The following is a 12658-nucleotide window of genomic DNA, read 5'->3' as shown; positions in this document are numbered from 1 at the left end:
GGCAGTATTATAGTAGATATATTCTTGTACATATCGGGCAGTATTATAGTAGTTATATTCTTGTACATAGGGGGCAGTATTATAGTAGTTATATTCTTGTACATAGGGGGCAGTATTATAGTAGTTATATTCTTGAACATAGAGGACAGTATTATAGTAGTTATATTCTTGTACATAGGAGGCAGTATTATAGTAGTTATATTCTTGTACATAGGGGGCAGTATTATAGTAGTTATATTCTTGTACATAGGGGGCAGTATTATAGTAGTTATATTCTTGTACATAGAGTACAGTATTATAGTAGTTATATTCCTGTACATAGGGGGCAGTATTATAGTAGTTATATTCTTGTACATAGAGGGCAGTATTATAGTAGTTATATTCTTGTACATAGGAGGCAGTATTATAGTAGTTATATTCTTGTACATAGGGGGCAGTATTATAGTAGTTATATTCTTGTACATAGAGTACAGTATTATAGTAGTTATATTCCTGTACATAGGGGGAGTATTATAGTAGTTATATTCTTGTACATAGGAGGCAGTATTATAGTAGTTATATTCTTGTACATAGGGGGCAGTATTATAGTAGTTATATTCCTGTACATAGGAGGCAGTATTATAGTAGTTATATTCTTGTACATAGGGGGCAGTATTATAGTAGTTATATTCCTGTACATAGGGGGCAGTATTATAGTAGTTATATTCTTGTACATAGGGGGCAGTATTATAGTAGTTATATTCCTGTACATAGGGGGCAGTATTATAGTAGTTATATTCTTGTACATAGGGGCAGTATTATAGTAGTTATCTTCCTGTACATAGGGGCAGTATTATAGTAGTTATATTCTTGTACATAGGGGGCAGTATTATAGTAGTTATATCCCTGTACATATGGGGCAGTATTATAGTAGTTATATTCCTGTACATAGGGGGCAGTATTATAGTAGTTATATTCTTGTACATAGGGGGCAGTATTATAGTAGTTATATTCCTGTACATAGGTGGCAGTATTATAGTAGTTATATTCTTGTACTTAGGGGGCAGCATTATAGTAGTTATATCCCTGTACATATGGGGCAGTATTATAGTAGTTATATTCCTGTACATAGGGGGCAGTATTATAGTAGTTATATTCTTGTACATAGGGGGCAGTATTATAGTAGTTATATTCCTGTACATAGGGGGCAGTATTATAGTAGTTATATTCTTGTACATAGGGGGCAGTATTATAGTAGTTATATTCCTGTACATAGGGGGCAGTATTATAGTAGTTATATTCCTGTACATAGGGGGCAGTATTATAGTAGTTATATTCTTGTACATAGGGAGCAGTATTATAGTAGTTATATTCTTGTACATAGAGGACAGTATTATAGTAGTTATATTCTTGTACATAGGGGGCAGTATTATAGTAGTTATATTCTTGTACATAGGAGGCAGTATTATAGTAGTTATATTCCTGTACATAGGAGGCAGTATTATAGTAGTTATATTCTTGTACATAGGGGGCAGTATTATAGTTGTTATATTCCTGTACATAGGGGGCAGTATTATAGTAGTTATATTCCTGTACCTAGGGGGCAGTATTATAGTAGTTATATTCCTGTACATAGGGGGCAGTATTATAGTAGTTATATTCCTGTACATAGGGGGCAGTATTATAGTAGTTATATTCCTGTACATAGGGGGCAGTATTATAGTAGTTATATTCCTGTACATAGGGGCAGTATTATAGTAGTTATATTCTTGTACATAGAGGACAGTATTATAGTAGTTATATTCTTGTACATAGGGGGCAGTATTATAGTAGTTATATTCTTGTACATAGGGGGCAGTATTATAGTAGTTATATTCTTGAACATAGAGGACAGTATTATAGTAGTTATATTCTTGTACATAGGAGGCAGTATTATAGTAGTTATATTCTTGTACATAGGGGGCAGTATTATAGTAGTTATATTCTTGTACATAGGGGGCAGTATTATAGTAGTTATATTCTTGTACATAGAGTACAGTATTATAGTAGTTATATTCCTGTACATAGGGGGCAGTATTATAGTAGTTATATTCTTGTACATAGAGGGCAGTATTATAGTAGTTATATTCTTGTACATAGGAGGCAGTATTATAGTAGTTATATTCTTGTACATAGGGGGCAGTATTATAGTAGTTATATTCTTGTACATAGAGTACAGTATTATAGTAGTTATATTCCTGTACATAGGGGGAGTATTATAGTAGTTATATTCTTGTACATAGGAGGCAGTATTATAGTAGTTATATTCTTGTACATAGGGGGCAGTATTATAGTAGTTATATTCCTGTACATAGGAGGCAGTATTATAGTAGTTATATTCTTGTACATAGGGGGCAGTATTATAGTAGTTATATTCCTGTACATAGGGGGCAGTATTATAGTAGTTATATTCTTGTACATAGGGGGCAGTATTATAGTAGTTATATTCCTGTACATAGGGGGCAGTATTATAGTAGTTATATTCTTGTACATAGGGGCAGTATTATAGTAGTTATCTTCCTGTACATAGGGGCAGTATTATAGTAGTTATATTCTTGTACATAGGGGGCAGTATTATAGTAGTTATATCCCTGTACATATGGGGCAGTATTATAGTAGTTATATTCCTGTACATAGGGGGCAGTATTATAGTAGTTATATTCTTGTACATAGGGGGCAGTATTATAGTAGTTATATTCCTGTACATAGGTGGCAGTATTATAGTAGTTATATTCTTGTACTTAGGGGGCAGCATTATAGTAGTTATATCCCTGTACATATGGGGCAGTATTATAGTAGTTATATTCCTGTACATAGGGGGCAGTATTATAGTAGTTATATTCTTGTACATAGGGGGCAGTATTATAGTAGTTATATTCCTGTACATAGGGGGCAGTATTATAGTAGTTATATTCTTGTACATAGGGGGCAGTATTATAGTAGTTATATTCCTGTACATAGGGGGCAGTATTATAGTAGTTATATTCCTGTACATAGGGGGCAGTATTATAGTAGTTATATTCTTGTACATAGGGAGCAGTATTATAGTAGTTATATTCTTGTACATAGAGGACAGTATTATAGTAGTTATATTCTTGTACATAGGGGGCAGTATTATAGTAGTTATATTCTTGTACATAGGAGGCAGTATTATAGTAGTTATATTCCTGTACATAGGAGGCAGTATTATAGTAGTTATATTCTTGTACATAGGGGGCAGTATTATAGTTGTTATATTCCTGTACATAGGGGGCAGTATTATAGTAGTTATATTCCTGTACCTAGGGGGCAGTATTATAGTAGTTATATTCCTGTACATAGGGGGCAGTATTATAGTAGTTATATTCCTGTACATAGGGGGCAGTATTATAGTAGTTATATTCCTGTACATAGGGGGCAGTATTATAGTAGTTATATTCCTGTACATAGGGGCAGTATTATAGTAGTTATCTTCCTGTACATAGGGGCAGTATTATAGTAGTTATATTCTTGTACATAGGGGGCAGTATTATAGTAGTTATATTCCTGTACATATGGGGCAGTATTATAGTAGTTATATTCCTGTACATAGGGGGCAGTATTATAGTAGTTATATTCTTGTACATAGGGGGCAGTATTATAGTAGTTATATTCCTGTACATAGGGGGCAGTATTATAGTAGTTATATTCTTGTACATAGGGGGCAGCATTATAGTAGTTATATTCCTGTACATAGGGGGCAGTATTATAGTAGTTATATTCTTGTACATAGGGGGCAGTATTATAGTAGTTATATTCCTGTACATAGGGGGCAGTATTATAGTAGTTATATTCTTGTACATAGGAGGCAGTATTATAGTAGTTATATTCCTGTACATAGGGGGCAGTATTATAGTAGTTATATTCTTGTACATAGGGGGCAGTATTATAGTAGTTATATTCTTGTACATAGGGGGCAGTATTATAGTAGTTATATTCCTGTACATAGGGGGCAGTATTATAGTAGTTATATTCTTGTACATAGGGGGCAGTATTATAGTAGTTATATTCTTGTACATAGGGGGCAGTATTATAGTCGTTATATTCCTGTACATAGGGGGCAGTATTATAGTAGTTATATTCTTGTACATAGGGGGCAGCATTATAGTAGTTATATTCCTGTACATAGGGGGCAGTATTATAGTAGTTATATTCCTGTACATAGGGGGCAGTATTATAGTAGTTATATTCCTGTACATAGGGGGCAGTATTATAGTAGTTATATTCTTGTACATAGGGGGCAGTATTATAGTAGTTATATTCCTGTACATAGGGGGCAGTATTATAGTAGTTATATTCTTGTACATAGGGGGCAGCATTATAGTAGTTATATTCCTGTACATAGGGGGCAGTATTATAGTAGTTATATTCTTGTACATAGGGGGCAGTATTATAGTAGTTATATCCCTGTACATATGGGGCAGTATTATAGCAGTTATATTCCTGTACATAGGGGGCAGTATTATAGTAGTTATATTCTTGTACATAGGGGGCAGTATTATAGTAGTTATATTCCTGTACATAGGGGGCAGTATTATAGTAGTTATATTCTTGTACATAGGAGGCAGTATTATAGTAGTTATATTCCTGTACATAGGGGGCAGTATTATAGTAGTTATATTCTTGTACATAGGGGGCAGTATTATAGTAGTTATATTCTTGTACATAGGGGGCAGTATTATAGTAGTTATATTCCTTTACATAGGGGGCAGTATTATAGTAGTTATATTCTTGTACATAGGGGGCAGTATTATAGTAGTTATATTCTTGTACATAGGGGGCAGTATTATAGTCGTTATATTCCTGTACATAGGGGGCAGTATTATAATAGTTATATTCTTGTACATAGGGGGCAGTATTATAGTAGTTATATCCTTGTACATAGGGGCAGTATTATAGTAGTTATATTCTTGTACATAGGGGGCAGTATTATAGTAGATATATTCTTGTACATATCGGGCCGTATTATAGTAGTTATATTCTTGTACATAGGGGGCAGTATTATAGTAGTTATATTCTTGTACATAGGAGGCAGTATTATAGTAGTTATATTCTTGTACATAGGGGGCAGTATTATAGTAGTTATATTCTTGTACATAGGGGGCAGTATTATAGTAGTTATATTCTTGTACATAGAGTACAGTATTATAGTAGTTATATTCCTGTACATAGGGGGCAGTATTATAGTAGTTATATTCTTGTACATAGGAGGCAGTATTATAGTAGTTATATTCTTGTACATAGGGGGCAGTATTATAGTAGTTATATTCCTGTACATAGGAGGCAGTATTATAGTAGTTATATTCTTGTACATAGGGGGCAGTATTATAGTAGTTATATTCCTGTACATAGGGGGCAGTATTATAGTAGTTATATTCTTGTACATAGGGGGCAGTATTATAGTAGTTATATTCCTGTACATAGGGGGCAGTATTATAGTAGTTATATTCCTGTACATAGGGGGCAGTATTATAGTAGTTATATTCTTGTACATAGGGGCAGTATTATAGTAGTTATCTTCCTGTACATAGGGGCAGTATTATAGTAGTTATATTCTTGTACATAGGGGGCAGTATTATAGTAGTTATATCCCTGTACATATGGGGCAGTATTATAGTAGTTATATTCCTGTACATAGGGGGCAGTATTATAGTAGTTATATTCTTGTACATAGGGGGAAGTATTATAGTAGTTATATTCCTGTACATAGGTGGCAGTATTATAGTAGTTATATTCTTGTACTTAGGGGGCAGCATTATAGTAGTTATATCCCTGTACATATGGGGCAGTATTATAGTAGTTATATTCCTGTACATAGGGGGCAGTATTATAGTAGTTATATTCTTGTACATAGGGGGCAGTATTATAGTAGTTATATTCCTGTACATAGGGGGCAGTATTATAGTAGTTATATTCTTGTACATAGGGGGCAGTATTATAGTAGTTATATTCCTGTACATAGGGGGCAGTATTATAGTAGTTATATTCCTGTACATAGGGGGCAGTATTATAGTAGTTATATTCTTGTACATAGGGAGCAGTATTATAGTAGTTATATTCTTGTACATAGAGGACAGTATTATAGTAGTTATATTCTTGTAAATAGGGGGCAGTATTATAGTAGTTATATTCTTGTACATAGGAGGCAGTATTATAGTAGTTATATTCCTGTACATAGGAGGCAGTATTATAGTAGTTATATTCTTGTACATAGGGGGCAGTATTATAGTTGTTATATTCCTGTACATAGGGGGCAGTATTATAGTAGTTATATTCCTGTACCTAGGGGGCAGTATTATAGTAGTTATATTCCTGTACATAGGGGGCAGTATTATAGTAGTTATATTCCTGTACATAGGGGGCAGTATTATAGTAGTTATATTCCTGTACATAGGGGGCAGTATTATAGTAGTTATATTCCTGTACATAGGGGACAGTATTATAGTAGTTATCTTCCTGTACATAGGGGCAGTATTATAGTAGTTATATTCTTGTACATAGGGGGTAGTATTATAGTAGTTATATTCCTGTACATATGGGGCAGTATTATAGTAGTTATATTCCTGTACATAGGGGGCAGTATTATAGTAGTTATATTCTTGTACATAGGGGGCAGTATTATAGTAGTTATATTCCTGTACATAGGGGGCAGTATTATAGTAGTTATATTCTTGTACATAGGGGGCAGCATTATAGTAGTTATATCCCTGTACATATGGGGCAGTATTATAGCAGTTATATTCCTGTACATACGGGGCAGTATTATAGTAGTTATATTCTTGTACATAGGGGGCAGTATTATAGTAGTTATATTCCTGTACATAGGGGGCAGTATTATAGTAGTTATATTCTTGTACATAGGAGGCAGTATTATAGTAGTTATATTCCTGTACATAGGGGGCAGTATTATAGTAGTTATATTCTTGTACATAGGGGGCAGTATTATAGTAGTTATATTCTTGTACATAGGGGGCAGTATTATAGTAGTTATATTCCTGTACATAGGGGGCAGTATTATAGTAGTTATATTCTTGTACATAGGGGGCAGTATTATAGTAGTTATATTCTTGTACATAGGGGGCAGTATTTTAGTAGTTATATTCTTGTACATAGGGGGCAGTATTATAGTAGTTATATTCTTGTACATAGGGGGCAGTATTATAGTAGTTATATTCTTGTACATAGGGGGCAGTATTATAGTAGTTATATTCTTGTACGTAGGGGGCAGTATTATAGTAGTTAGTATTAAAGTATATGATTGAATGGAAAACATTATATATTCGGCAGTAATATTTTGCAGTAGTTATGTTTCTATAAATATGTATAATATTTGTATTACTCTTCATTTTATTTCTTAGAACATGTGTTTGTTTTTCACAGAGTTCCAAGGTCAATTCAATGTGAGGATTGGAAACATATGTAGAAATAAGGTGTAATAGAACGTAAATAACCGCCCTTCCTCCGCTTTAGGCAGATGTTAATTGGCCGACTGCTATAAATATGCATTCACCAGGAAAAGGTTAAGTGTAAATTTCCTTTAAATTGCTGCTGTATCTGGAGAAACATCTGTCGGAGGAAGGAATAAAGCACTTAAGCTAAAGTTTTGAGGCATAAATTACATAAAATGTGAAATCATTTGCATACTTTTGGCATTCATCGAGCGCTAGAACATGAGGGTGGTCATCCTCCGACATGGTGATGACAGGCTGTCTGTTGAAGGCCCCTCTCCGGCTCTGGTCCACAGTATGGCGCGTGATGGATGAGGTAGTAGAGCTTGTCCAGTAGAGAGTATCCCAGGCTCGGTGATAAGCCAGACCTTCCACAGAGCCCACATCTGTCAAGCAAACACCATAGAAAAAAATTAGATTATCTCGTGCTGTTCCCACATCCATAGGAAACCTTGTAATATTTCATGCGTGATGTCTTCGTTTGGTCTCCACTGTGACAAAAACCCTGAAAAACAGACACGAAACTCCCTGACAAACCAACACCATATATTTATCTAAAGTAAGGAGTTATAAATCCAGTTTTTAACATTTTATATCAAAGTCTTAATACATTGGGGCTCATTTACTAAGGGTCCGAACGGCGCACTTTCGTGTGGTTTCCCTAATATTTCCGTTTTGCGCCGAATTGCCCCGGGATTTTGGCACACGTGATCGGATTGTGGCACACCACATCAATCAGAGGGGGGGGGGTGTCGAACAACACGACGGATTCGGATTCGGACAAGTTACGGAATTTAAAAAAGGTTTTGTGTCGCAAGATCATGCACTCACATGCACCAGGAAGAAGCAGGTGAACTCCGGCGCACCTCGGCGCAGCAGCGACACAGGCTGGATATCGGGCGCACGATCTTAGTGAATCGTGCTGGACCCAAATCCTCACCGGACAACGCACCCCGGGAATTGCGACGGGACCAGGTAAGTAAATCTGCCCCAATGTTTTGATATCAAAGGTATAAAACCTTGCCGGAGAATACTGTCCATTAGCATATAATGGGGAGGAGCTTGTATGGTTGGCTTTGTGTTTGGTTTTACTAGACCACAATTGGACTACATTCACACATGTAAAGTGCACCGGTCTCTAGCGACCCCCCCAAAAACCTCACACAGTAACTTATAGATGTCTTTATACCTGTACCACTGATGCCTCTATCCATGACATTAGAGACACCATTCTTCCAAAAAAGACTTTTATTGATCACCTCTTGTTTCAGTCATGAAATTGGGTAGCTGCAGTATACAGTCTGTATACCCCACCTCCTCACCGACACTGCAAGCCCAACCCCTCACATAAATGAGAGAGATGCGTAACTCTCTGAAGAGAATTCCTCAGGTTGACTTTTCTTCATGTCTCTATGCCTCTATAACTAAGGGAGTGGATAATGATGTAGCAGTAGTATGTCACACACAACCACTGTCTGTCTCTCTCTCTTTCTCTATCATCTTTCCTGCAAGTCACTGTGTAGAATTTCCTCCCCCTGATAACGAATCCTGCAGAGGAAAGTAAAGGGAGATGTATAATTCTGTAGTTGAATATTGGGAGATGGTCCATAAGTACAAGCCATACCAGCAGCATCTCCTAGCAGTGGCAACTGTCAATCATGAACAGGGAGCCAGGGAAGTGCAGGTAACAATGAATATGCAGGACTCACTTACTGTGATTGAACTCATCCCAGGGAATTTGCACATAAGTATACAAACTGATATTTTAACATTTCAGCCATGGAAAGGGCGATTTGGGGTTAAGGGCAATGTTTTTTTATTATTATAGTCTTTATTATGGTATAGCATGCAGATATATAAATTAGAGAAAGGGAAAACAAAGTTTTTAGATGTATTTGTCCTACTAACAACAGACACAATGGTATTCTTACACATCTCTCAAAGTACAATACCTAACAACGGCTGCAAAGGGCACAGCAGTGTGAGGACATACCACCAGTGCACTTGGAGAAGCTACAATCCTGTGAAATATAAATCTATATTCCACAGTCCCACAGCTAATAGCAACATACACAAAGGTGTGCTTATACATCTCCCAGGGGACAATAGCTAACACTGGCTACAGAGAGCACAGAGCACAGCAGTGTGAGGACACGCCCCCAATAAACTTGAAGAAAATCCTGGAATATAAATCCATATATCACAGTCCTGCTGCTACTCACAACATACCGAAAGGTAATCATTTCCTCATGGACAATACATAACACTGGCTGCAAAGGGCAGAAAGCACAGCAGTGTGAGGATATGTCTCCAATGAACTTGATTAAATTACAATCCTGGAATATAAATCCATATTTAACAGTACTGTTGCTCCTGCTAAAAACATACACAATGGTAAGATTACACATTTCTCAAGAGACAATGGGGCAGATTAACTTACCCGGTCCAGTTGCGATCCCGCGTCGAGTTCTCTGACGAGGATTCGGGTTCTGCCGCGATTCTCTAAGATCATGCGTACGACTTCCTGCATGTGTCGGTGCTGCGCTGAGGTCCGCCAGAGTTCACCTTCTTCTTCCCGGTGTATGTGAGTGCTATTCTTGCGACAAATTTTTTTTTAAAATTCTGCGGTTTTTCTGAATCCGTCAGGTTTTGCAAGCCAACGCCTATGCGCCACAATCCGATCGCGTGTGCCAAAAACCTGGGGCAATTCAGGGCAAATCCGAAATATTTTGGAAACCCGACGAAAGTGCGTCGTTCGGACGCTTAGCGAATAAGCCACACGGTCTTATCTTAGCTCGTATCCTGAAAGCGAAACCCCAAAGTAAGTGACCTTCAATTCTACAGTTCAGAACTGTAAGAGGAAGTCCAGGACCCGAATGTTTCAGCGCGGCTCCGATTCATTATTCCTGACACTTCCTAAACCTTTCTTACAAAATGACTTTGACAGATTCTCGTCCGCTGATACTTTCATGCCGAGTCAGCAAGAAGCCACTTGTAGCACCCCAGCGACGGAGCAGATGTTACTGTATCTTCTGGGTGATGTATGTCCTTTCATACTGTAACATCCAACACATTCTCAAAGTTCAACAGAATGAAAAGTTTAAGATAAATGGAATAAACGCTGCAGAATTCTGTGACACCGGCCATTTATTATGTATCGTTTGTGTAGTAATATATGTCGCTCATAATACATCCTACTCCAGCCTCATAGTAATGTGTAACTACTGGGGGGAAATAACAAGTCACCAGAGGATCCCACTACAAAACATGGAATACGCCCCGAATCCACAGGAACACATGGAGCACAGAAAATATTGATGAAAAGATAATACACACAGTGATGTCACAGTACAGGGATAATACACACAGTGATGTCACAGTACAGGGATAATACACACAGTGATGTCACAGTACAGGGATAATACACACAGTGATGTCACAGTACAGGGATAATACACACAGTGATGTCACAGTACAGGGATAATACACACAGTGATGTCACAGTACAGAGATAATACACACAGTGATGTCACAGTACAGGGATAATACACACAGTGATGTCACAGTACAGGGATAATACACACAGTGATGTCACAGCACAGAGATAATACACACAGTGATGTCACAGTACAGGGAAAATACACACAGTGATGTCACAGTACAATGATAATGCACACAGTGATGTCACAGTACAATGATAATACACACAGTGATGTCACAGTACAGGGATAATACACACAGTGATGTCACAGTACAGGGATAATACACACAGTGATGTCACAGTACAGATATAATACACACAGTGATGTCACAGTACAGAGATAATACACACAGTGATATCACAGTACAGGGATAATACACACAGTGATGTCACAGCACAGAGATAATACACACAGTGATGTCAAAGTACAGGGATAATACACACAGTGATGTCACAGTACAGGGATAATACACACAGTGATGTCACAGTACAGGGATAATACACACTGTGATGTCACAGTACAGAGATAATACACACAGTGATGTCACAGTACAGGGGTAATACACACAGTGATGTCACAATACAGGGATAATACACACAGTGATGTCACAGTACAGGGATAATACACACAGTGATGTCACAGTACAGAGATAATACACACAGTGATGTCACAGTACAGGGATAATGCACACAGTGATGTCACAGTACAGGGATAATACACACAGTGATGTCACAGTACAGAGATAATACACACAGTAATGTCACAGTACAGGAATAATACACACTCTGATGTCACAGTACAGGGATAATACACACAGTGATGTCACAGCACAGAGATAATACACACAGTGATATCACAGCACAGAGATAATACACACAGTGATATCACAGTATAGAGATAATACACACAGTGATGTCATAGTACAGAGATAATACACACAGTGATGTCACAGAACAGGGATAATACACACAGTGATGTCACAGCACAGAGATAATACACACAGTTATGTCAAAGTACAGGGATAATACACACAGTGATGTCACAGTACAGGGATAATACACACAGTGATGTCACAGTACAGGGATAATGCACACAGTGATGTCACAGTACAGGGATAATACACACAGTGATGTCACAGTACAGGGATAATGCACACAGTGATGTCACAGTACAGGGATAATACACACAGTGATGTCACAGTACAGAGATAATACACACAGTGATGTCACAGTACAGGGATAATACACACAGTGATGTCACAGTACAGAGATAATACACACAGTGATGTCACAGTACAGGGATAATACACACAGTGATGTCACAGTACAGGGATAATACACATAGGGGCTCATATACTAAGGGCTCCGTGGGTGCATTTCCGTTGGGTTTCCTGAATTTTTCAGTTTTGCGCCAAATTCCGCCGGGATTTTGGTGCACGCGATCGGATTATGGCACATCGGCGCTGGCTTTCATGCGACAGAAATCGGGGTGCGTGGCCATCGGACAACCCGATGGATTCAGAAAAACCGCGGAATTTAAAAAACGAAATGTGTCGCAAGATCAAGCACTCACATACACCGGGAAGACACAGGTGAACTCCGGCGGACCACGGCGCAGCAGCGACACTTACTGGATATTAGGCACACGACCTTAGTGAATCCTGGCAGAACCCGAATCCTTGTCAGAGAACGC

General features: G+C 37.7%; 1 protein-coding gene across 6 annotated transcripts in view; it reads right to left on the bottom strand.

Moving 5' to 3' along the window:
- LRP1B (LDL receptor related protein 1B) overlaps positions 1 to 12658 on the bottom strand; it is a 1123330-nt gene that overhangs the window by 264306 nt on the left and 846366 nt on the right. For all 6 annotated transcript variants that reach the window (XM_072122223.1, XM_072122226.1, XM_072122225.1 and 3 more), the window contains exon 42: positions 7681 to 7870. In XM_072122223.1, the coding sequence (XP_071978324.1) occupies positions 7681 to 7870 (190 nt within the window). The remainder of the gene's footprint in view (positions 1 to 7680; positions 7871 to 12658) is intronic.

The sequence above is a fragment of the Engystomops pustulosus genome, chromosome 8 (genome assembly GCF_040894005.1).
Source record: "Engystomops pustulosus chromosome 8, aEngPut4.maternal, whole genome shotgun sequence".
Taxonomy (NCBI): Eukaryota; Metazoa; Chordata; class Amphibia; order Anura; family Leptodactylidae; genus Engystomops; species Engystomops pustulosus.
The sequence above is the reverse complement of the archived record's forward strand: the minus strand, read 5'-3'. Positions and strand labels throughout refer to the sequence as shown.